This window comes from Durio zibethinus, chromosome 21 (genome assembly GCF_047325235.1).
Source record: "Durio zibethinus cultivar Kanyao isolate XHJ-2024 chromosome 21, ASM4732523v1, whole genome shotgun sequence".
Taxonomy (NCBI): domain Eukaryota; kingdom Viridiplantae; phylum Streptophyta; class Magnoliopsida; order Malvales; family Malvaceae; genus Durio; species Durio zibethinus.
Genome location: NC_143182.1, coordinates 11,341,836 through 11,365,855, shown reverse-complemented (window position 1 = coordinate 11,365,855; position 24,020 = coordinate 11,341,836). Strand labels below are relative to the sequence as shown.

Sequence of the window (24,020 nt, the reverse complement as noted above, 5' to 3'; positions counted from 1 at the left end):
CAGTAGGAAACAATCCTGTGTCTCTGGATCTTTATATCTAGTTTCAGTTGTCATCAGTGCATGCCGCAGATCACCATAAAACTCAAGCAAAGGTAAGTATCTTCAAGCATCTAAAGGCAAATGGAACAATCATAGAAACCGGAAATTGTGAAATAACAAAAGAACCGAAGGTTTCCCCAATTTTTAAGTTTAATCCATTGTTATGGTTCGCAGCTTATACTAAGATGACATTTTGCATGGATCATTGACCACAAAAGTCATCTCTTAAGTTCAACCACGCATACAAACATGAGAACATGGTAAATTATGAAAGAAGCCTCTCTGGTTTGTGCAATCACAGTATCTTCTCTGCACTGTACAATTCCACAAAACAAACAAGAACAACAATAGTCAAGCTAATGTGCAAGAAAATCGGTACCTCCTCGTTGTGTGTTGTGGTAATGGTTATCTCTTTCTACGCTTGGCTTCCACCTAAGCCAAGAGAATAAAATATATGATCAGATACATGGCCATATCAGATTGCTAAAAAGGGAAAGGAAAAGAAAGGATAGATGGTTGTCAAATAAAGCATTAGACGAGGTATTAGACTGAAACATACAACTGAATTTTTTAAATTAATTATCATGAAATCCCGCTTCCCTTCCGGATACCAAAGTATCAAGGTAAATGATCTCTTGTAATAATTAAATCTATTAAAAAATTCTAACTGGTAGTTTTTCCTTATACTTGTTCATGCCTTCAAGCATTGTAGAAAGTAATAAAAGGTTTTATCTCCTTAATATGAGGTTAATATGTAACAAAAATTATGAGGCTAAAAACTAAATCCTTTCTTATTGTTCATCAACATTAAAAACTAAATCTATTCTTATTGTTCATCATCATTCTATGTGGAAAACCATATTAATGATATAGTTAATTTAAAGCCCATAAATGCTTGTACATGCAATAGAAAAAGTAGCACAAAATCTGTTCAGATCCATAGCATGCCATCAGGCAATTCTGACTATAGGCTATTGATACTATCAAACCAAAGAGAAGCTTGAGGAAATTCACATAAATTTCCAGATTTTTAAAGGCACCAACTCTTAGAAGAAGCATTGTTTTCCAAAAATTCTTTGAAGGATAACATTTTTGGATTTATACTTGCTTAAGATTTCCAAAATAGTCAGGGAAGCACTCTATGATCCTCACCTGAACCATGTAATTTTAAGGCAAGAATACCATAAAAACCATTAAGATAAAACATCCATATTGAAGGAGCAAATAATAGATCTACCGACAAGTACTGGTAAAATCAAGCAAATGATAAGTATGCTGGTTTTGGATGGTTGGCAGACATCTATTTTATAGTCTGATAAGGAAGCTCTTCTTATGGATAGATGTCAAATTATCACTTAAGCCCCATTCCAGTTAAATTATGATCATCTCTAAAAAGTTGCCAAATGCCAAACCATCATCAGCATCTCTTAAGATTTACTACTATATGGATATGTACATATATGAAAACATATTTTTTTCTAACATTACAGTTTGACAGTGCTTGATGTGAAAGAATAAGTGAAATAAGAAGAAACCAGGATCTCAAAAAAGAAAAGTACACCACATAGACTGTAACAGAGTGAATAGTGCTCAAAACCTTCTCCACCAAACATGTAATTATGAGCCCCAAAATAACTGAAAGAGAGATATAAGATGTGTACACTTTACAATTGCAACCAATAGAACTGTCTAAAAATCACACTTAAAAAGTTCAGACCTTTGAGCCTTTTTACTAAAAAAAAAAATTCTCTACCTAAAAACAAAAGCATAAATGAATGTACACACACACAAAGCAACAGTTAGCCAACATTCAGAGTAATTAAAACTTTGCAGCCAGCATGTTGACCTATGTTATCATCACCATAAAACTTCACCCTCATTAAAGATAAAGTGCTGTTTTAGTATCCCTAACAAATTGTAGAATTCCTTTTTTAAGTTTTGTTATATTTGAAAATCTATTATTCTCCTACATTTGTTTTTACTGTCACTCTCACATTCACAAAAGGCAGTGGCAACCCGAAGATAGGGAGTCACCAGCTAAAATCAAGTATGCTTCTCTTTGCAATTGACATTCACCCTGTTTAGTATCTACTTTTTCACTGAAAGTAAAAGAAATCAGGGATCGCATTACCAGCACCTTGGTGCTAAATGTCCAATTTCTAATATCGGAAAGTAGTTTAGACTGATGTAGTAATGACAGCCCTGGGACAAATAATTTTGGGAATAATGATGACACTTGTCTAGTGCAGCCTACTGGTCTAGCTATTATACAATTATATATTAAAATTATACCCAAGTTAATAAATACAAATTATTAATGCCGCTTCTAGAAGTTGAAAGAACTGTTACAAGTTCCAAATAATATCTGTTGGCAGATTGACTTGAGTAATGCACATAGACCAAATCATTGCAAGTATAATTCTAACATTGAATTTGATCCTATTCAATGATAAACATATTTATTTTCATCCCTAAATAACAACCCCTCTATCTCTAATAATTTTGAGAACCCTGTCTCTAATGACAGCCCCAGGACATAATTTTGCAAATAATGTTGAGACTTGTCTAGTGCAGCCTACCGATCTAGCAATTATGCACTTTACATATTAAAATTATAATCAAGTTAATATATACAAACTATTGATGATGCTTCTAGAAGTTGAAAAAAATGTTACAAGTTCCAAATAATATCTGTTAGCAGACTTACTTGAGTAATTCACGTAGAAAGACCAAATCCTTGCAAGTAGAATTCTAACATTGAATTTGATCCCATTCAATGATAAACCATATTTGTTTTCGTTCCTAAATAAGAACCCCTCTATCTCTATCTCTATCTCTATCTCTATCTCTATCTCTATCTCTATCTCTTTTGGGAAAAGGGAGGTTCACTGTTGGAGGAAGAAGGGATTGATCTATTTAGGGATGGTGCTACACCATGATGACTGGTGCAACTAACCCCATGCAAGTTTCAAATTTTACTTTAATAAATACAGTTTCATAGTAAATACTTAGATCACGTTATTTTTTGGATCTGACCCCAATATCACACAAGAGTATCGTCAATACAAAATTTCCTTGAGTGAAGAAAAGACAACAAAAATTCTTTAAATTGTTTGATTATTACATATTTTACGATCTTGATGCTCTATGTATTTTGTTGCTAGTGCTACTTCTAAGTTTATTTATATATTTTATCACTGCTTATTGCTAATATATAGATATATAATATAAATGTCATCATTTGGCATATTCCCAACATATTGTCTCCTAATTTTTGAAGATGAATGTCTCTCTGGGGTGTATATCATGCATCCTTATCTAAGCTTTGTAGCTGAAGAAAACTGCTATATTAGTCAGTCAAAGTTCTACTTTTGGTACGAGTCCTTGATCAATCGAGTAAGCTTATTCTAATCCAGTGGAGAATAAGAAAAACCAGGGCAAGGTGGCAGTGGGAAAGGGGGAACACAGTTTACTGAAAGAGATGCTTCCTTCATTAGGAACATAAGCAAAAGGCATTAAGAATCTATTCTCATAATTTAAAAAAAAAATCCCAAGACTCTTATCTAGTAGGGGAAAAGGGAAGAAAGAAAGGACTAGAAAGTATCTACAACAGGAAACTGCAAACAGGATATGATTGGTTACAGTTTGATCTGGTGGAAAAAGTCCTTGGAACTAACAGCTGCATTGCAGGAGCATCTCAAAAGATAATGACCACTGGTCTAACATAAAATATAACTAAATCCTCAACAACTAAATGTAGTAACAAAAAGCATGGAACAAAACATTTTTGTGTACACACTCAAAACTGCAAACATAAATGATCTAACCTTTGCCTCAAGGGATGGTGATACTGGGAATGCATTCAAAGATCTTTTGGCATCATCCTCTGAAGAACAATCTGAACATAAAAACTGATCCAATTTTTTTGCTTCTTCAATGGTCATACCCATGCAGGAAGGATGAAACCTGAAAACATAATAATGTTCAATCAGGAAATATGATAGCTGGTATTCTTATTAATTCATATAATTGCAATTCCCATTACACGTCAAAGATGAAACACCACCATATGCAGAGATATTTCCATATATTTATACGCATGACAATGGAAATCATTGGCAACGAACAGAGAAAAATACTAAACATACTAACAGACCTAAATAACTTGTCTCCAACCAAAAATGTTTTTCATTCTAGCAAGAGTACTCCAAAATTAGTTGAGGTTAAGGCATAGAAGAGGCAAATAACTCATGCAAAGTCCCTTGAAGTCAACATTGTTCATTCAATTGTTTGAACAAAACAATCTACTTACCAACTAGCCGATAATACTTCCAGCCCATATATAACCAGAAGTGGCTAAAATCAAACTCAGTGATGAGTTATATCGGAAGACCAATTTTCTATAAGAAAAAAAATGTAAAATTGAAGCTAGGCAATATTAGTTAAAAGGCTAAATACATTACACTCGTAAAGGCACACTCAAAATGTTTGAGCTCTACTAGTCTTAACGGGCACAACTAAGGCACAGTATGCTACATCTTGTAACATAATAGAATTTAAACTCATTTTGTTCTTAGTGAAGAAGAGCTTTAGCAATCTTCAGAAGACTCTTGTAAAACATGTTTACTTTTCTTTGTCTCCAGACCAAGATGCAAGATAAGCCCATTGCTCTTCTCATTGTAGTTTTATCTTTTGTGAGATTAAATGACCTTGAAGATTAAGCCATAAATAGTTAAGAGTTAAACAGTCAAATGTAACATTTTGCAGTGCAAGCTAAAACTTCAATAATTTCTTCACTTGAGGTATTTCAATAATCTAGTGAAGTCTAAAGTTTTAAGGATATCTAAAAGTCCTACTAAGCACTATGTTGATTGACGTAGTCTTTTACGTGCTTAATTAAGCCGCTTTCCTGAGTTTAAGATTCAAACTTTCACATTTTTCTGTGCAGATCATTAACTTCTACTCAATCATGTTAGAAATTTCTTTGCTTTTTAGCGCATTTATATATAAATGCCAATATTCTTTTCCACTCTATTTTCTCCCTCAATGTTTTTCTTTTTCTTATTTAAATTTTCTATTCTATTCTTTAGCTCTTTACTACAATTTTTTCTAATGGATTTGCAGCTAATTTAAATTTCTCAATTGTAGAAACAATAAATCTCACTCTCCCAAATGATAAATATCCTTAAAACAACTTAGATCCATCCCACAAAATTTCCTTCTATAAATCACCTAAAAATTTCTAAACTCCACTACTACCAGGTATTTAAGGCAAGTAAATTCCTTCCTTCCAGCCACTCTTTTGCCATAAATAATTAATCAACTAAAACCTTATTTGGTTCCTTAGCCATGAACTTTTATCTAAACTCTAAACCTTATCTAACTCTAAATAACAAATTTTTCTCAAACTTAACCTCTAAAAAAGCCAAGAACGAAACATCAATGAAAGCCCCCACCCCCACCCCTCAAAAAGAAATCAGTCAAGAGGTTTGCCTCTGCAGGAATATTACCAACATGTGAAGTATGAGTTACAAAAAAGAAACACGGACAAGTGAACCAAATGTAAGATATAATCTGTTTGAGCCTACCATGACAGAAGGGGTTTTACCATGTTAAACAGTGAATTAGGTAAGATGAAGACCAAGAGAAGATATTACACGTTAATGTAGAATGTTAATATGGGAATGAACCATGTTAGAAGAAAACAGAGAAGTGAAGTTAGATCAGATGGCATTATCAGACCTACTCAAGGATTCCTAATGGTGAAATAAAGAGTTTTCTCTTTACGATTGGAACTGAAGCTGATCTAGCTCATATTTATCCATGTTTTAAAACTGAATCTACTATTACAGTTCAGCAGCTTGCTAAAATGCCTTAAATTAATTTAATTGCCTTCCAGTCCCTATAAACCGTGCTTTATAGGAATTAGTTCATATATAAAATGCCAAATAAAATAGGACCCATATAAGTCATTATAGAAAGTAAACTTTGGAATACCAAAAGATTATTTACACAAAAATGATTAGGTAAATGTACAGTACCTACTAGTCAATTACAGAAAACTCAAATTAAATGGCAATTCTTTTATCATTGTATGTTCCATATTTGCAATGGAAGAAAACAAAATATATGCAAATATCCTTTTGCACATTACATATAAGTACCCAAAAACAGAAACTTTTTAATGAAAACAACCGAATAGGATTAACATATTATATATAAGACGCACAAGCAGTCAAGTTAAACAACTTAGAAAGACTTAAAATTAAACATGAAACGCATCATTGTCATGACGTAACTATGAATTTTGAACAAATTAAACGCAACATTAAATTGAAACTCTTTCAGCCATAGATCACTACAAGACCACTAAAAATAAATGAATTCAATCTACAGTTCTACACACACATAGGGGAAGTTTACATTCCATTTTAATTACACAGTGAAATAAAGTGAGTAACAAGTTTACCAATCCTTGCATCCCTCACATTGTACCATGAGGTCATCTGGGTTGTATGGCATCTCACACTTGCAATACCTTCAAAAACGAAACCCCATGAGGAAAGAAAAAAAAAAACACATCAATCAATAAATTAGTGAACACACTCTAAAAAAACATAAACACTGGAAAATTTTACCCGAAACTCAACCCAAAAACACAAGAAAAATCCAAACTCACACTGCCACACGATCCGGAGTGAAGCCACCAGTGGCAGCCTTATATTCGAACCTACAAAAGTAATCTTCAGCACCAACGTTTTCAAGCTTAGTATAGTTTTTGAAACTGTGAACTATACACTTTCCTTCAATGGTGTGTGCACTTTGCACATCATAATGGTCAGATAAAAAGAGTTCCTTGGCACCATGGAACTGTCGTCTCCCTCCTATAGACTCCTCCGGACGATAGTACCATCGAACTCGAACCTTCACGTTGTTCCGATGATCAGCCTCGATCTTCTCTACGCGTGCCACGTACGGTGGCTTATCAGAGTCCGACGGTCTCATCAGCACACAATCACCAGCTGCAAAACAAACCAAATATCAAAGTCATAACTTTTCCACTGCCAAAAATATTTCTGGGTTTTAAATTTTAAGACCCAAAAGGTTCAAAAAAATCTAAAAAGCATAGAAAAAATTTTGGGGTTCTTCTAAAAAAAAGATTTATGGGGTTTTTCTTTTCAAATGAGAAAGGGAAAACTACAAGATGGGTTTTGGGAGAAACATACGTCGAACAACTTTGTTGGTCCCTTTGATAGTGTAGGAATCAAGGTCCTTTTTGCCAGGTTTGGTCTTGGCCATGAAAGGGTTCTTTTTTTACTATTATTATTATTAAGAAACAAACTGAGGATCGGTCCTTTGAGAGAGGAATGTGAATGAAAATGTGAGAAAGATGGGATTTTTTTAGGGTGATTTCTTTCAAATGGTCGAAAGAAAAGAGAGAATTCAAGAGAAGCAGGTGGAGGTTTAAGGAATTTGAGACAAAGAAACAAACCCTAGGCACTGGGAGAGATAGGACTGTATTGAAAGAGAAGATACAGAGGAGAGAGAAAAAAAAAAAAAAAAGAGCAGTGACTAATTTTTGCTGGATGTGACGTCACGAGAGAGGAAAAATAGAGTGGATGACACGTCAACATCACCATGATCTAGCCATGCTTTTGCATGCTAACTATATATACAGTATATTTTTTTATACTGTGCTCTACATAGTTAAATATACATACGTATATTTTTTTTATATATAATTTTTAAAATATTTTTTTATCCAATTTGATGTATAGTCTCATAATAATAAAGTTAGGGCTGAGTAAATAATTAGATCGATTAATTTAATTGTAAAATTTGAATAATCAATTTCATTCATTATAAAAATCAAATCAATTGATATATATAAAAAAATTAAAAAAAATAAATTGAATTAAGATTATCGATTTCAATTCTTAAATTAATCGATTTTAATTTTTATTTTTTACATTAAATATACGTAATCATATTATTAAATATACCTACATCATATATTTTTTTAATTATTTATTTTATATTATATCAGATATTTTAATTTATTTGATTTAAATATTTTAAAACTTAAAACCAATAATTTTTATTATTTAAATAAAAAAATTGAAATATTCATATAATTCGAATTTTTCAATACGGTTTTCTCTAAAAATTCAACCTTTTTAATTTTCGATTTTAATCAAATTTTGCTTAACCCTAAATAAAGCTATAGATTCCGATTGAACTGATGTAATTGGCCTGTTCGATCTGATTTTTAAAACATTACTGTCTCAAAAAAGAAAAGAAAAAAGAAAACCATTAAAGTTTAAACCTAAGAGCTATGAGCAGATTCGACACCATTAAACAGTTGTTTTGGTGTATAATGCACGGAGAGGATAAAAATGTATTTTATTATTGCTGATTCGGTAAGAAAAAGATTAATTTAAAAAATGTGATTGAAAAGTATTATAAAAAATTATTATGAAAAAAATATAATTTAAAATTTTTGAATATTTGGTATGATGTTAAAATTGTTGAACATTTTAAAATGTTTAAAAAATACATGTTAGAAAAATAAATTATTTTTGTTAAAAATAAATAATTAAATAAATATTTAATAATTGTATCTTTAAATCATAAATTTTAAATCGTAATCGTACTTAATTAATTTTTGTATTTTTAACATGAATCGTAATGTGTTCTGTTTTGAAACCCAAAGAGACGTGAGAAACCTAGGCCCAAGCTACGGAGAGCCCAAGCCTCAGCTTCTTTACCTGAGCGTAGAAGAATTAGCTTCAGACTCCATTTTCATTGTCAAATATTCGAATATCGTTCTTCGGGTAAAGGATTATATACTAACTAATTGAATCAAGTGTTGAATCAACCGTTCAAGTGCATCGCCGAATATTGTATTTAGCTATCATGGAATCGCTTCTATACTCAGAGAAGAAGTGCAAGTGTGTAACAGTCGTATTGAATTTTTTTTCCCTTCATTGAGGGAGGTACTAAGGAATTTTACTAACCAACGGTGTATTTAGCAACCAGTTATGATCATAAGCCATCAACATATAGGAATATAGGAATTTATTTCCCTCTATAATCCTATCGTTAAACTTTCTGCCTCTGAGAAATGTACAAATCTTTTGCCAAAAGAAGATACCAACAGCATTGGACATTTGCCAAAAACAACCAACATCATTGGATATCACGATGATCCACTTGTTAAAACAACTCAAAGACACACTTCCATCTACATATTTTGAAAACTACTTACCTCTTAACCATCCTAATATTTTACATACACTTACCACCCTCTTCATGAGGTAAATCGAAAACATATAAAGGGTAAGTTTTTTTTTTTCAAATTCTGAAAAAGTAATAGGTTTTACACAATATTAGGCATGTAACCTCTCATGCACCTTTTTGTGATTTACCCTATAAATATAGCATAATAACTAACCAATTCTAATGTAATCAACAGCAAATTTTCTCGTCCATCACATGAATCCCATAAGTTTTGAGAAATAGAACAATGTTAAGTTTGCATGATGTATCATGGAGTCAACGAGTTATGGAGCTAAAAAAAAAGATAAAAAAAACCTTCGCTAATATTTCTGGATAACAACTGAACTGGCAATGCCAGCCTGCTCTACTGTCTGGTCCAGATCAGTCAGTTGTTTAGGAGGGAATCCCATTGTCAGCAACTGGTAGTTTCCTGCTCCACCAGGTCGTGATGCATCAATGAAGCGACGGACATCTCTGATGGTATGATAGTAGTTGAAGTGTGAGACCATTCGTGTACCATCCGCCAACCTCAGCTGAATAGATGTTGTTGGCAATGATGAATCCACAACCAGGCCCATAGATGGAGCCCGCGCAGTAGTGATACTACTGGCAACAGCGGCTGGCTCCGAGGGAGTAGCGCTGGGGGTGCTGCTGCTGCTGCTGCTTCCTAGAGTTCTTCCAACACCCCGAAATGCAGTTTGGCGCTTCTTTGGTTCCTGCATTAAACAAGGGCAAACAGGAAACGTAATGCAGAAGCAGGCAAAAGAACAAGTATGAAGAACTTATAAGAGTATACATAAAAGACGCACAGAGTAGTTTTCATCCCGCCTAAAAAGGTGAAGATCCACTTTTGTTCTTGGATCAGCTGGTTCAAGCTCTTTCGGACATTGAGACCCCATCACACTCTGCATTCAGAAGTGATTGAGAGAATAAGCACATAGCACCCATAGTGAACAAGAAGCACTAGCAGAAGTACACACGCATGCATAACATTTTAAAATCGAACATCATCAAGAAAGTCGAAGATTGCTCGAATATGTAATCACCTCAACTTTACCTATGAACTAAACTCCTGTAATTCATCAAACACGCAAATATACATATCCAGATACCAATATCACAGCATATTCTTTATAAAGCAAATTTTACATCATCATTACCTCCAAGAAGGCAGCATTGGCAGGATCATCCAGGTGACGCAACGGGCCATCATCAACGGTAAACCCGTTCCTCCAAAAAGTAATATTGTGAGTGACAACTTCAGGTGGTAGCGGAGGAGCAGGTGCCACAGTTTCTCCAGAGAGTAATCTCGCCGTCCCAGTGAAGCTTCTCGTGTTCGAAGACGATGGTCGGAAGTAATCATCAGATCCTTCCACAGCTCCCGCTTGTCTAGCTCGACTAAAAATCGAATCCACATCGTTATGCTTCGAAGGATCTCGAACCACCATCCCACTGTTCATCCAAAAAACCAATTAAGAACAAAATTTTGCCCAATTCACAAAATTAAGGGCCAATGTTTAAAAAACAAAAAAGAGAGATTAAATTAAATTAAACCTTTTTTCACCGCCAGTATAATAGTCCTGGGCTTCATCGGAATCGCTGTCGGACCCACCAGGGGGTATCCGATTCAGATCGGCGAGGGTCCGAACGCCACGAGTGCTGTTGTTGCTACCAGACGGCTTCTTATCAGCGTTGCGGCGCGACCGAAGCTGGTAAGGAGGGAGAGAGGGGCGGGCAGGGGAAGGGGAGCGGGAGCGAGAAGGGGATTGTGAGGGAGAGTAATCGGGAGAATCGGACGGCGAGGCAGTTGGGGAGTTGTTAACGTCGCGGGAAGGAGGTGGCGGGATCGGGTGCGGTTGATGTGCAGCGGTGGAATTGTTGTCGAGGAAAGTCGAAACGGCGGCGTCGAGGTCCCACTGGTGGGATTCTAAGAAGAAAAGGGCTTCTTCTTTGGAAGAAGAAGTGATTTCGATGAAGGAGTTGATTAAAGTTGCGTTTTGATTGGCGGTTGGGCTGTTGGGATTTCCTTGCCGCGGCGTTTCGTGCTCCATTGTCGAATTGTGGGCTTTGTTTTTTTTTTTTTTAGAGAATCTTCCAAACCGTGAAGGAAGGGGAAGGATGACTTCCAACTCTTATTTAAGTGAAGTGCTTTGATTTCTCGATGCCGATCGGATTAGAATCAGAGTAGATTTTTAACTCTTTTTGCGTCTTTCGTTTTAACTTGGGATCTATAAAACGACTGCGTTCCCTCTTTGGGATGCTATATCCACGTCGTTCATACGCGGAAGCGTGCACGCTGTCGTTTAGAGGAATGACCAAATGAGAGACCCTTTTTTTTTTTTTTTCAACTTTCTTCTATTCAAGAAAATTCTATATGCATTGAAACCACTTTTTTTTTTTCTTTTTACAGCAAAAAATTAAAAATTTTTAAGATAAAATTACTTATAAATTAAATTACTTAATTACCCTCATCAACCAGTTTACTTAATTTTTTTTTTCTCAATTCAACCTCAATTCGAATATCTATTTTTGATACTTAAAAAGCTTACTAAGAAATTTCAAATACGCAACTGATAATGGCAAGAAATAATTAACATTGTAGGGAAGGGAACGATTATTCTGATTAAACCTAAAATAGACCTTTTGATCAAAATAACTATTTTTTTTTAATTTGAATAAAGCTTTGAAATAAGTCTTTATTTGATATAGACCCAAAATAGGTAAAAAATAAAATGACTATTGCATTTAACCAAACATGCTCTTATAAACAAATTGTGATTTTATTGTGTTGTACTAAAAAAATAAAATGGGCCTTTCATTTGATTTGATCTTCACTAAGTTACCAAAAACTAAAATTTGAATTTCATAAAAATTAAATTTTAATTCAATTAATTCGTTCAATCACTTTTAAAAAATAACATCCAACAAATTTAAAATGCAAATTCCAATATCTACAATTTTTTTTTTTAATTTTCAAGTTATGACTTATTTTATATAAAAAGAAAAGTCAGTAAAAGTTAGATTTTCTATTCCAATTTACAAGATGTTTGTTTCTTGTAGTTGAAGCAAAATGTGTTTGAAGATAAATATGCCTTCAAATTTAATGTCCAATTACAACAAACTGTTTCATCAAGCCTTGAACTGACACTCAAGCACAAAGATATACATACATTCAGTACTATGTCAGCATTTATTGAATAAATGTATCAAAAAGCAGCAGCTTTTACTTCTTTTTTTTTTCATTTCATATAAGTATTCGAGGGAAATGCATTGCAGTTGGCAATGAATATTTTTCCTCATGTCTTTCAATTCATATTGGTTATTTATATGCCATTTTATCATTGGAAGGCACTAAAACAATTGACAATTGTCTGTGTCAATAACTAGTACTTGCTTGATTTAGAAATTTCACTTTGATTCCCTGAAGCAGTAATCTTCACCAATACTACCATATGTTGGTATCCCGGTATGGTTCATCACCCTCCACTTCATCATCACTGCCCTAACCCCTCTTAAAGATAAGAAGGTTGAAAGTCCTTGAGGAGTTCAAGCTCGGCTGTTGGAGAAAATTCAAGTGCTCGGCAGACGAGGGACTACAACAGGAGCACCACGAACCTTTTCAAGAGCAAAGCTTATCCGTAATGGTCGACCTAACAATGCCTGCAGCCAAAGGATTATCAGTTTGAAGCAGTTTCCAGTATCTCATAAATGGACTCCTATTGCGATTTGGACCTTAAATATTTAAACCACATAGTTGCAGCGGATGCCAGTCAAAGTAACCAATTTAGAAATTATACTGATCAATCGAAGAACTAACCAATTGAGAACTCAAAACAGGAAAACCGTAAAAAGAAGAAAAGAGAAAACAAGAATATGCGTGGTTCAACAGTATTCTCTACGTCCATGAGCACAACAAACAAGAAATTCACTATCGAAGAATGGAGATTACAATGAACAAAAAATATCTCCTAGGGAAGATGACTTTAGGTTAAACAGAATCAAAATAGTCGGCATACCTTTCCATCCATTGCATCTTTTGCACATCTGGCTTCATCTTCTTTAGAAAAATGAACAAACCCAAAGCCTCTTGACCTACCGGTGTCTTTATCATACATTATCCTCACTACAACAGAAAAATCAACCGGATCAGAGACCAATCCTAGAGCAGATAGAACAGACTAAAGACTAAAGACAGATTAAACTGCAAAATTATTACCATTTTTTTAAATGTGAGCAAGCTTCAAGGTCAGATTTGTACAAGTCCAATTCATTCAACTTTCAAAAGAAACTATTGTTTCCTCAAATGAGTTGAAGGTCAGGTTTCGTTCAGTTTATAAGCATATATTTCTCTTATGCAGTGGGAAATAAGTTGTATATCTTATAATGTTTAGGAATGGTTAGTGATGGTTGTTAATAATGCAGCAAGTGAATCAACAATAAAGTGAAGTAATCAGAGGGTATCATTGTTGGTCAAATTATCTTTTCATTAACTTTTCCCATGATTTCAAGAACAACCAAAAAGGATATAACCCCCATATTTTTTAATAAAAGTTAACATATTTGAGAATGAGATAAGAAAAATTCATTACATTATCATTACAAAATTGAGTAATTGCTGATACTTTGATTATTCAGACAATTCATCGAACACCTAGATGATTATACTAACCTTCAGAGACGTTGCCAAAAGATGAGAAGGCATCTTTCAAGGATTTCTCATCAACTGACCATGACAATCCTTCAACACCCAATACCCATCATGTTAAAGTTAATCACAAATAGAAAAGAAATACAAATTAGGGGGGAGAGAGAGAGAGAGAGAGAGAAGGGAGACCTGCAACAAAGAGCTTGCTGTTGGGAGGAGGAGAGGAAGATGAAGGAGGTGAATGCGAGCAATAGAATCGCCAGGTTGAAGTTGAAACTGGGTTATCAACTGCTGTTGAAGCTCTTCTAGCAATGAACCTAATAAGGCTGTTGTTCTTCATTTCTCCACCAATAAACGACTACGGTTTTTTTCTGCTTATCACTCGTGTTAGGGATGGGATATGTAAATGGTGAGATATGGAATAAATGTATTTGTAAAATCATTAATTTCTTTTTTTTCTCATAGATTATTAATTTTGAAAATTTTTAAATAAATAATACGATTTAAAATTTTTATTAGATAATTTTTAATATTTTCCTAAATTATATAAAAAAATAATATTACTTTCCATGTTAGTATTCAATTTACGATCAACGGTCTAGATTTATTATGGTATATTCATAACATTTCAAATTATATTTTCAATTATTTGTTATATAATTTTCTAATATGATAATATATATTTATAAAACTTTTTTATATTATTTTTTAACATCACGTGTATATGTTACGGTGTGGGACACATGCTACAGGAGTGAAACCTAAGTGATATTCCGGCAACCGGTGAAACCGGTTAAAAGTGCATAGAAATCGCATGGGAAGAGGAGCTGACAGTAGAACCTCCCCTCGCTATAAAGCTCAAGGCCAACAGGGTTTCACATTTACCAGGAAAAAGGTTTATTAATTCTAAGATGAAAAGATTATTTGGGATTGAGACAGAGGAGATGTATATGGTTGAGAACAGAAAGAGATGAACGACATATTCTACAGACAGTCCCATTGGTCAAAAACCACCTAGCTGAAGCTGCCCCTCACGGCCATTAGAGGCCAGCTTTCTGCTTCTGCATTGTGGATTTGTTGTCTATTTGGCATAAAGACTCAGTTTTTTATGGCTAAATTTCCTGAAACCCAACATTTTTCAACTCGCAAGTAGTTCTGATCTAGGAATTAATTAATCCTTTTACATTGATAACCCTGCTTCTCTATAGCTACGCTGGCAGATAGATGCAATATCTGTTGGTCTCTCTTTCAAGTAACAATGCTTGATAATTCTGTCAAGCAACCTTTAACCCCCAACATTCATCAGAGAACAATGAAAATCACATCTAAAAGCAAGAGTTACAATCATTGAAAATCACAGCGTGTTATGGAGCAGAAGGAAGAATAATTGAATACCACCTTACAATTACCCTGACACAAACACGAGCTGCTATTTTTGTCCTCTTTCTTTTAACAAGCTGAAATAAGAACTATACTGTATAGTGCAACAATTAATACAGTCCTCTTAAGATACAGATATGCTATGGCTCTGCATTGCCCGCTGATTGAATACTTGCTTTCTTCTCCATATCTTCCATCATTTCATCTTTCATGCTCTTAAGCTCCTTCTCTCCAGACTCGGGTTCAATAGGCAGCTGCATTTTGTATTGATGTCTTGATGCAAAGATAAGAAAAACCAAGAAGTTTAAAATTCCTAAAGCTGCGAGTAACCAGTAAAAGTTGTTCAGCTTTCCTTTATTCAGATTGCTCCTAAGCCAGCTCTTTTTGGTCACATGGTCGACAATGGACACTATCAAACTGCTCACAAAGAACCCCATTGAAATGGTGCTAAGGAAAAGCCCTGTGCTCATGGATTTCATCCGGTCTGGTGCCTCTCTAATGAAGAACTCAAGCTGTCCAACATAAGCAAAAGCTTCCCCGGCACCCACGAGGAAAAATTGAACGAGTAGCCAAAAAGCACTTATTTTGACTTCTTTCTCAATAGCAATTTCCCTCCTTTCTTTCTCAACAATGGCAGCACCCACCATAGCAACTGTTGACAAAATGAGTCCAATTCCAATCCTCTGGAGGCTTGTGATTCCTTGGACATTATGGGTGATTTTTCGAGCCAAGGGGACAAAAACTTTTTCGTTTATGGAAGTGAAGAGGAGAATGGTGATAATGAGAAAGGCAGAGAAAGAACCAGCAGGGATTACGAAGGAACCAACTTTTCGATGCATGATGGAGGCTTGCTCAACTGTAAAAGTAGTCATTTGGGAGTAGATTGTCCAGAAGAGGATACATGTGGACCAAATGGGAAGTAGCTTTAGGACCATTTTTACTTCCTCAACCTGGGTCACAGTTGATACTATCCGTGGGTTGTTTTTTGTGTTGGCAGCACCATTGTCATCTATGATTGCAGCCTTGTCAAGACACCTAATCATCAATGCACAGTGAAATGAAACTTTGTTAATTTCCGGGAAAAAATAAGAACTTGGATGGTTAATGCAATTAACTCTTTTGGCACTTGATTCAAATATGGTGATGGAAACTTGGACCGGATTCCCCTGTTCACAATGCACAAATCTAACAATTAGTAAGTAGAATCTCTTAGGTATGTACCAAAAGAATCTGCTAGGACTTAGGACCAGATAGATGGAATCTGATGGGAAAGGACCAGATATTTGATTTTAATTGCATTTCAAGATCAAGTTGGATGATTTTCATTTCTTCAAATTTTTTTCTTCTTTTTAATTCCTGTTGGGTGTGGGAGGATAGTGCTCTAAGGTTAACCCTGTGGCCTACACATGCGCAAGCAGTAAAACTTCATATGTCAGCTTGAGTTGGGGTACTGACAATGAAGGAAAATGGTTCAAATCATATAAAAATAGCACAACGCTAACTCATGAAGGGATTTATCAGGAAAAAGGACAAAGTTGGGTTTGATGTTCTCGAATAACAGGAAATTTTGTAAAAAGATGAAATTTCATATTTCAGGTTTGATTTTATATCTGCTGTCAATAGAAATGAAACCAAAATACTGTAATTGCTTCCAGTTTTAGCAACAACAGCACAACTGGTCCTTGTGGAAAGAAAGAAAGAGCACAGACTTTGCGATAAAATTTTAGCCTTCAGAGTAAAATTATGTCAAATCGTACTTACTTGAATCTTTGTGTGTAGGGAACCTTTCTATTTTCATAATCGTTCAAAAGGCTGGGGTGGGAAGGATAAGATTGATTCCTCTTCTTCAAGGCCAAGAATAGAACCCTCCAAATGATGGTTAAAGGGCTCCCCTGAGGCTTTCTAAACCTGTACCATGGTGTTCCACAAAGCAAAACAGCAACTGCAATCACCATTGTTCCTGCTGAAATTCCATAACCCCACCCTCTTCCTACATTGTCTTGTATATATACCAGTACAATCACAGCAAATAAAGACCCAATGCTGATGCCAAAATAGAACCTATTGAAGAAGAAAATCATAGCCTTCTCCTCCTTGGGATCTGTCACATCAAACTGATCAGAGCCAAAACCAGAGACATTAGACTTTATTCCCCCACCACCAAGTGCTATTGTGTATAGTGCCGCATACAGCAAAGCCAGTTGCCGGCCAGTTGCCTCAATGCACTCATGATGCTCTCTTCTATAGTCATTACATGGAGGAGGCTTCATGCTCGGAATTGTTGTAGCCAGTGTTAATAAAATCACCCCCTGATGCAAGATGGAATAGCATAAAACAACAAACATTACATAGTCTCTGCTAACGTTGTTATTTCAGTTATTGTAAGAAAAACTCACCATAGCTGTTATGGATGCAGCGAGTGTAACTGTCAAGTATCGGCCAAGTTTGGCATCGGCCAAGAAACCTCCAAGGAGACCAAGCAGATTGAGAGTACCCAAGAAGTTGGTAACTATAGTTGCGGATTTTGCTGCTGAAATATGCAAATCTCCAACCAAGTATGTCACTAAGTTCATTGATATGCCCATCACGCATATCCTCTCCGAGAGCTCAGATCCTGCACCAAAAATTTCCTTTCATATAAGCAGAAGAGGAAATATTGGATCAAGATAAACCACACTAACTTCTGAAGTTCATGACTAGACCTAAGATGAGCCCTGCAGCAAGCCATCCACCGGTTTTCGACTTGTCCACCAGATTCCCCCGGAAATCAACCACAGCTCCATCATTTGAACTATCTTTCTCGCCATTACTTCCAACCAAAACCTGTTACCATCCAAAGCAAAATCCAGGAAAAGAGAAGTATTCATAAAATGATAAAAATATTTAACCATGCTAATGAAAACTTTTTATAATGTATGCTATACCATGATTGAAGCTTCTAGAGGAGAAGAGAAAAGAGAGGGGAAATGAAAATGGTGCTGTTAAGCTCCACAATATTATGAGGGGGAAACAGAATGGAAGAAGTGCATGATTGAGTTTCCCCAACTTGTGGTTAAGAGTAGGCTTACATGAGCTTTTAAAAACTGTAAGATTTGGTCATTTTGGTGTTATTATCATCCTGTGGTCTTGGTGCTCACAAGCCACTGCTGTCAACGAAATAACAGAAAATGATAAAACTTTTCTGAATTTGGTTCCAATCTCTTCATTATCACCTTTGTATACCCCAAAATGGTGAAGTGTTAAAAGAACAGATAATGATCTATGGTGTTGTCCTGTCATGTGGGGTTAGGCTGATCACAAACGCACAACTTTCTGATGAATGACAGTGTACCCTTGATTGAATATCTCAGTCCTACAAAGTTTTGATTGATCCCATGTCAGGAAATGTTACATGGTAACACAGGGGATGGCATTTTGCTTGCTTCTATCATTTTTTCAACCTTAAAAGATCATTGAATTCAGTATTACTCCCAAACTTCGTACTTTTACATCAAGTTTTCACATTTTTAAGATCAATTCAAATATTTAGAATTTATTCTTAGAAATGGGAGCTTCTAGCTCTTAAAACAAATAAAAGTTGCAAGCATCAATGATAATTCTACAGTTAATAAGATAAGGATACTCAAAGCTGGAACTTTTCTGTAAGGACAGATTCCGTCATGTCATACATGTTACAGTTACTCAAACCACAATTATTGCAGAGCAAATGAACCTTTTACCCCTTTCGATTTGATTCTCTTTTTTTGTCTCAACTTTGCTTTATTGTCTCTTGTCGCATTGCCTGATCGTTGGTAGGCTGAAACATAACCTCCAACTTTCCTTGCTGGATTACATATCCTAATACATTCAATCCTTTTTCTATTCTTATACGACTCTTTATATATATAAATATATATATACATATATCAAAGAAATCATTTTGGTTAACACTTAAATTAACTTCTAAACTATATCACTTTTCATAATTTGATACTTATAGAAAAAATTAATCATTTGATATCTTAATTTTACTTCTGTCAAATATTTTATGGAGTATTTCATCTATAATATTTTTTTACTATAACTTTACAATTATCCAATCATAATAAAAAATTATATAAGATCCACTATTTATAAGTGTAAAATCTATATAAAATTTTGATGGACATCACACAATCGTAAATTGTGATTGATTAATTTTACTATAATGAATATAGATGACATATTCTCGTATTTTAATCTAATAATTAATGATATTAGATAAAATGATTATGTGACAAATATTAGCCAATAAAAATGCATCACATGTTATTATTTTATTCACTAATTTTTTATCACATCAGTATATTATTAACAAAATTAATGTTTAAGACAAATAATGTGATAAAATGAAAATTGAATATTAAATTATTAATTTTTTATACTAAATAATAAATCGTAAAAATGATATAAATAAAAAACCAAACTATATGTTAGTCCAAATCTCTTTAAAGAATTATTTAGGCAATTTAAACAATCTTAACGAAGCAAGATTTTGGAATTTTGTTGACTACCGGCAAGTAGATTCTTTTCAATTTCGATATGATAAAACATGTAATTTACCTTAATTTTGTTCTTGGCGCAGAATTATGCAAATTAAAGAGAATTAACATTTTGATATTTTACGTAGCTAAAGTCTTATTTCAGTGACGAAAATGATACGAAACAAATGTAATTTACCTTAATTTTGTTATTAGTGCATGCTTTATGCAAATTACGGAGATTTAATTTGATGCTTTATATCATTCTTATCTTATTTTGACTGAACTCAATAATCAAAAACAGAACAAAATGAAACCTTTGGTTGTGTCTCTGTATGCAAATTCTTTTTTTTTTTTTTTAAAGCTTGACATATTAATAATTTTGCCAAATCAAAGTTACAAAAAAAATTGAACCAACATGCATGCTCGTAGAGAAAAAAAAAAAAAAAACTGTATAGCTATCAATGGTAAAGCTTGAAATCTATAATCAAATTTCCAAAATTAAATGCACTTGTTACGGACTTAACGAGGAGTCCTGAATCTCACATCGAACATAAAAAGAAGGTCACTAGGGTATATAAGGATTCACACCAACTCTGTCTTGTGAGACACCTTTTGTAAGATAAAATCGTGAGGTCAAAAAGGGTAAAAACGGACAATACCTCACAAAAGTGTGAACTGTGCAAGTAAGCTGATTTGAGACGTCGAATGAGTGAATGCTCAGGTCTCGGAGCTTAAGTCTCGACCCGTAACAAGTGGTATCAGAGCCAGTCTTATACCGTTCGATCCACATCAAGCACTTCAAGAAAGGTAGACAGAATGACTAGTCTCCATGAAGAAGACATCACGAGGTTGGATGGAAGAGAATGTCACGAACCTAAAGAGGAGTCTTAAATCTCACATCGAACATAAAAAAAAGGTCACTGTGGTATATAAGGATTCACACCAACTCTGTCTTGTGAGACACCTTTTGTAAGATAAAATCGTGAGGTCAAAAGGGGTAAAAACGGACAATACCTCACAAAGGTGTGAACTGTGCAAGTAAACTGATTTGAGACGTCGAATGAGTGGATGCTCAGGTCTCGGAGTTGCGCGAGTTCAGAGCTTAAGTCTCGACCCGTAACAAGTGGTATCAGAGCCAGTCTTATACCGTTCAATCCACGTCAAGCACTTCAAGAAAGGTAGACAGAATGACTAGTCTCCGTGAAGAAGACATCACGAGGTTGGATGGAAGAGAATGTCACGAACCTAAAGAGGAGTCTTGAATCTCACATCGAACATAAAAAAAAGGTCACTGTGGTATATAAGGATTTACACCATCTCTACCTTGTGAGACGTCTTTTGTAAGATAAAATCGTGAGGTAAAATGGGTCAAAACGGATAATACCTCACAAAGATATGAATCGTGATAGGTAGATTGATCTGAAACATCAGATGAATAAATATTCGAATCTTAAAACTACATAAATTCAAAGCTTAAACCTCAATTCATGACACATAATCCTCTGACCATTTCCCATTTGCCAAACAATGTTAAAATTTTATTTGTAACATTCTCATTCAGAGAGTGTGGTCCAATCCAACACAGTTTTGTTGTTTCGCTTTGTTTCTTTTTCCTAAGATGTTGACAGAAATCGGACACGTGGAGAATTGGACCATATAATTAATTAAATAATTAAAGCATTTAATTTATATTTATTGATTGGGCTGATATATCTTTTTAAACGATTTTCAAAAAATATATTTTTACATTAGTGTATTCAAAATTTTATTTATTTCAGTGATAATCATATTAGTATTATGATGCTGAAAAATATATAACATTATTAAAGAGAGTAATTATATGCTATCAAATTTAGAGGTTTTTTTTCATATATATGACCTTTGAACCCAATTACATCTTGACAGGCAACTTTAAAATTAAAAATTGCACGTTTTATTACTTCAAAAAAAGAAATTGCATGTCCCACCTTTAAATTTTTGCCTTCAATAATACACCATTTTATTAAAATATATATATACTAGAATGCATATCCACACTACATCGCAGAAATAAGAGTAAAAATTATCTAGTTCACATATTATCTTAAGCTTGTTCATGGTTCCTGAGAGTGTCTCTCTTGATGTCTCCATATCATTTCTCTACATACAAACCATGTGCCATGTACTACTATCAGTTGCAGCAAAACCATTAACATTTAGAAGAAGACAGTTTTATTGGTGCTGCATACATATCAACATTTCATCCAGCATGCGATTGTGGCTATCCAACTACTCATGTATATATCACCGGACAGCTACTGAAGTGATATGTATCAAAATATGCTTGCATTATATTTATGTACAGAAACAGAAGTTTCAGGACATTATATATATATATATAAATAAATATATATATATATATATATTCGGAGTGTGTTACCAGTTCCACGACCTTGTAGCAAAAACATATCATGATTTCATAGAACATGTCACTAAATCAGGATTAAAGCTTAAAATCTACACCAAAACATGAAAAAGCCTTAACACCTGAGCAAAGCAAGCAATTAAGCCTGTGGATTAGAATATTAGAGTTGTATATTACATACATGGGATTGGCACTACAAGAAAATGAAAAATTAGTGTCAATTTTTTAGTGACGTTTCACTTAACAATGCTGCTAGCTTTCGTGTTTTTATAAAATTTATTATGTTTTTTATCAAAACTTCACTAAATATTCAAATAACGACGTTTGTAGTTATAAATATCACTAAAAATAAAAATTAGTGACATTTATCCACTAAAATACCTTGAATAATCCATTCACAAAAATTTAAGAAGATTATTGAAGGCGTTTTTATCTTGAAACGCTTTCAATAATCCCTTCATAAAAAAAGAAAGGGATTAATGTAAGCGTTTTTTATCAAAAATGTATTTAATAATCCCCAGTATTTTTTTATAGGATATTATTAAAGTCATTTTCTAAGCTAAAACGCCTTGAATAATCCTCTAATTAAATACTTTCAATAATCTTCTCATCAAAATTTAAGGAGATTATTGAAGGCATTTCATGCTTGAAACACCTTCAATAATCCCCTTTAAAAAATTAGAGAAGATTATTAAAGGCATTTTCGATCAAAAACACATTCAATAATCTCTTTATCAAAATTTAAGGGAATTATTGAATACGTTTTTTGCCTAAAACATTTTCAATAATCCTCTCATAAAAATAAATTATTAAAGACGTTTTTGACAGAAAATGCATTCAATATCATCTTTAAAAAATTGAAGGGAATTATTGAAGGCGTTTTTACAAAGGCCTTCAATAATCCCCTCATAAAAAATAGAGGGGATTATTGAAGGCATAAAAAATTGGAAGAGATTATTGAAGACATTTTTTGTCAAGAATGCCTTTAATAATCTTCTCATCAAAATTCAAAGGAAGTATTGAAGGTGTTTTTTACTTGAAACGCCTTCAATAATCCCATCATAAAAAATAAAATGGATTATTGAAGGTATTTTTTTTTCATAAAATGCCTTCAATAATCTCCTTTAAAAATTTAGAGGAGATTATTGAAGATGTTTTTAACCAAAAATGTCTTCTATTAAATGTGTTTCAAGCAAAAAATGCCTTCAATAATCTCCTTATATTGAAGGCATTTTTTGCTTGAAACGCCTCCAATAATCCCTCATAAAAAATGGAAAAGATTATTAAAGCAATTTTTGACAGAAAAATTGAAAGGGATTATTGAAAGGGTTTTTAACCAAAAATACCTTGATAATTCTAAAAAAGTAATTGAAAGGGATTAGTAGAGGCATTTTTAGCCACAAACGCCTTCAATAATCACATTTGTCAGTGTTAAATTTTCTTTAAATTTTAAACCCATGAGACCCTTTTTTTTGTTTTTCTTTTTCCTACTCATTTCTTTCATTTCTACTTATTTTAGGTCACTTTCTTCTCATTTTTTACCTAAGTTTCAGTCATTTTGTGGCTAATTTTCATCTTTTTTCCTTTCATTTTTGCAAATTTCAAGTTAGCTTTCTTACAATTTGGGTTAAATCCCTAAACTTCTTATTTAATTTGTTGAGTCAAATCCCTAAATTTACTATCTGATTTGTTACATTTCTACCGCTGTTCAAGCTCCATTAGTAAGTTCTATTTCAACATTGGCAATTTTCAGTGTTTAACCATTTTTTTT

General features: G+C 33.8%; 4 protein-coding genes across 4 annotated transcripts; all 4 read right to left on the bottom strand.

Moving 5' to 3' along the window:
* Positions 1 to 111: 111 nt before the first annotated feature.
* On the bottom strand, positions 112 to 7,589 carry LOC111305609 (chromatin remodeling protein EBS-like). The gene is made up of 5 exons (XM_022903293.2): positions 7,266 to 7,589; positions 6,719 to 7,061; positions 6,509 to 6,577; positions 3,867 to 4,005; positions 112 to 471 (listed from the first exon to the last, which is right to left on the bottom strand). Exons 1-5 carry the CDS (start codon positions 7,336 to 7,338, stop codon positions 445 to 447), a joined length of 651 nt encoding a protein of 216 aa, XP_022759028.1. The 5' UTR covers positions 7,339 to 7,589; the 3' UTR covers positions 112 to 444.
* Positions 7,590 to 9,372: 1,783 nt separating this feature from the next.
* Positions 9,373 to 11,484, bottom strand: LOC111305606 (plant UBX domain-containing protein 4-like). Its single transcript, XM_089750235.1, has 4 exons — positions 10,873 to 11,484; positions 10,479 to 10,770; positions 10,128 to 10,223; positions 9,373 to 10,034 (listed from the first exon to the last, which is right to left on the bottom strand). The coding sequence occupies exons 1-4, from the start codon at positions 11,367 to 11,369 to the stop codon at positions 9,639 to 9,641; spliced, it is 1,281 nt and encodes a 426-aa protein (XP_089606361.1). The 5' UTR covers positions 11,370 to 11,484; the 3' UTR covers positions 9,373 to 9,638.
* Positions 11,485 to 12,522: 1,038 nt separating this feature from the next.
* Positions 12,523 to 14,402, bottom strand: LOC111306240 (RNA-binding (RRM/RBD/RNP motifs) family protein). The gene is made up of 4 exons (XM_022904144.2): positions 14,153 to 14,402; positions 13,988 to 14,056; positions 13,335 to 13,441; positions 12,523 to 12,978 (listed from the first exon to the last, which is right to left on the bottom strand). Exons 1-4 carry the CDS (start codon positions 14,301 to 14,303, stop codon positions 12,889 to 12,891), a joined length of 417 nt encoding a protein of 138 aa, XP_022759879.2. The 5' UTR covers positions 14,304 to 14,402; the 3' UTR covers positions 12,523 to 12,888.
* Positions 14,403 to 15,307: 905 nt separating this feature from the next.
* LOC111306239 (Major facilitator superfamily protein) lies at positions 15,308 to 18,391 on the bottom strand. Its single transcript, XM_022904143.2, has 5 exons — positions 18,268 to 18,391; positions 18,046 to 18,166; positions 17,740 to 17,957; positions 17,105 to 17,652; positions 15,308 to 16,378 (listed from the first exon to the last, which is right to left on the bottom strand). The coding sequence occupies exons 1-5, from the start codon at positions 18,268 to 18,270 to the stop codon at positions 15,484 to 15,486; spliced, it is 1,785 nt and encodes a 594-aa protein (XP_022759878.2). The 5' UTR covers positions 18,271 to 18,391; the 3' UTR covers positions 15,308 to 15,483.
* Positions 18,392 to 24,020: the final 5,629 nt, after the last annotated feature.

Coding starts and splice junctions, on each gene's coding strand:
- LOC111306240 (XM_022904144.2), bottom strand. CDS start 14,303: ATGAAGAACAACAGCCTTATTAGGTTCATTGCTAGAAGAGCTTCAACA. Junction 13,442..13,987: donor TTTTGGCAACGTCTCTGAAG/GTTAGTATAATC, acceptor TTTCTGTTGTAG/TGAGGATAATGTATGATAAA. Junction 12,979..13,334: donor AAGATGCAATGGATGGAAAG/GTATGCCGACTA, acceptor CTTTGGCTGCAG/GCATTGTTAGGTCGACCATT.
- LOC111306239 (XM_022904143.2), bottom strand. Junction 17,958..18,045: donor TGCTGCAGGGCTCATCTTAG/GTCTAGTCATGA, acceptor TTTTTGGTGCAG/GATCTGAGCTCTCGGAGAGG. Junction 16,379..17,104: donor CCCTACACACAAAGATTCAA/GTAAGTACGATT, acceptor ATTGATGATTAG/GTGTCTTGACAAGGCTGCAA.
- LOC111305606 (XM_089750235.1), bottom strand. CDS start 11,369: ATGGAGCACGAAACGCCGCGGCAAGGAAATCCCAACAGCCCAACCGCC. Junction 10,771..10,872: donor TATACTGGCGGTGAAAAAAG/GTTTAATTTAAT, acceptor TTGGATGAACAG/TGGGATGGTGGTTCGAGATC. Junction 10,224..10,478: donor CCAATGCTGCCTTCTTGGAG/GTAATGATGATG, acceptor TTCTGAATGCAG/AGTGTGATGGGGTCTCAATG.
- LOC111305609 (XM_022903293.2), bottom strand. CDS start 7,338: ATGGCCAAGACCAAACCTGGCAAAAAGGACCTTGATTCCTACACTATC. Junction 7,062..7,265: donor GACCAACAAAGTTGTTCGAC/GTATGTTTCTCC, acceptor TTTGTTTTGCAG/CTGGTGATTGTGTGCTGATG. Junction 4,006..6,508: donor TGTGAGGGATGCAAGGATTG/GTAAACTTGTTA, acceptor TTATGTTTTCAG/GTTTCATCCTTCCTGCATGG.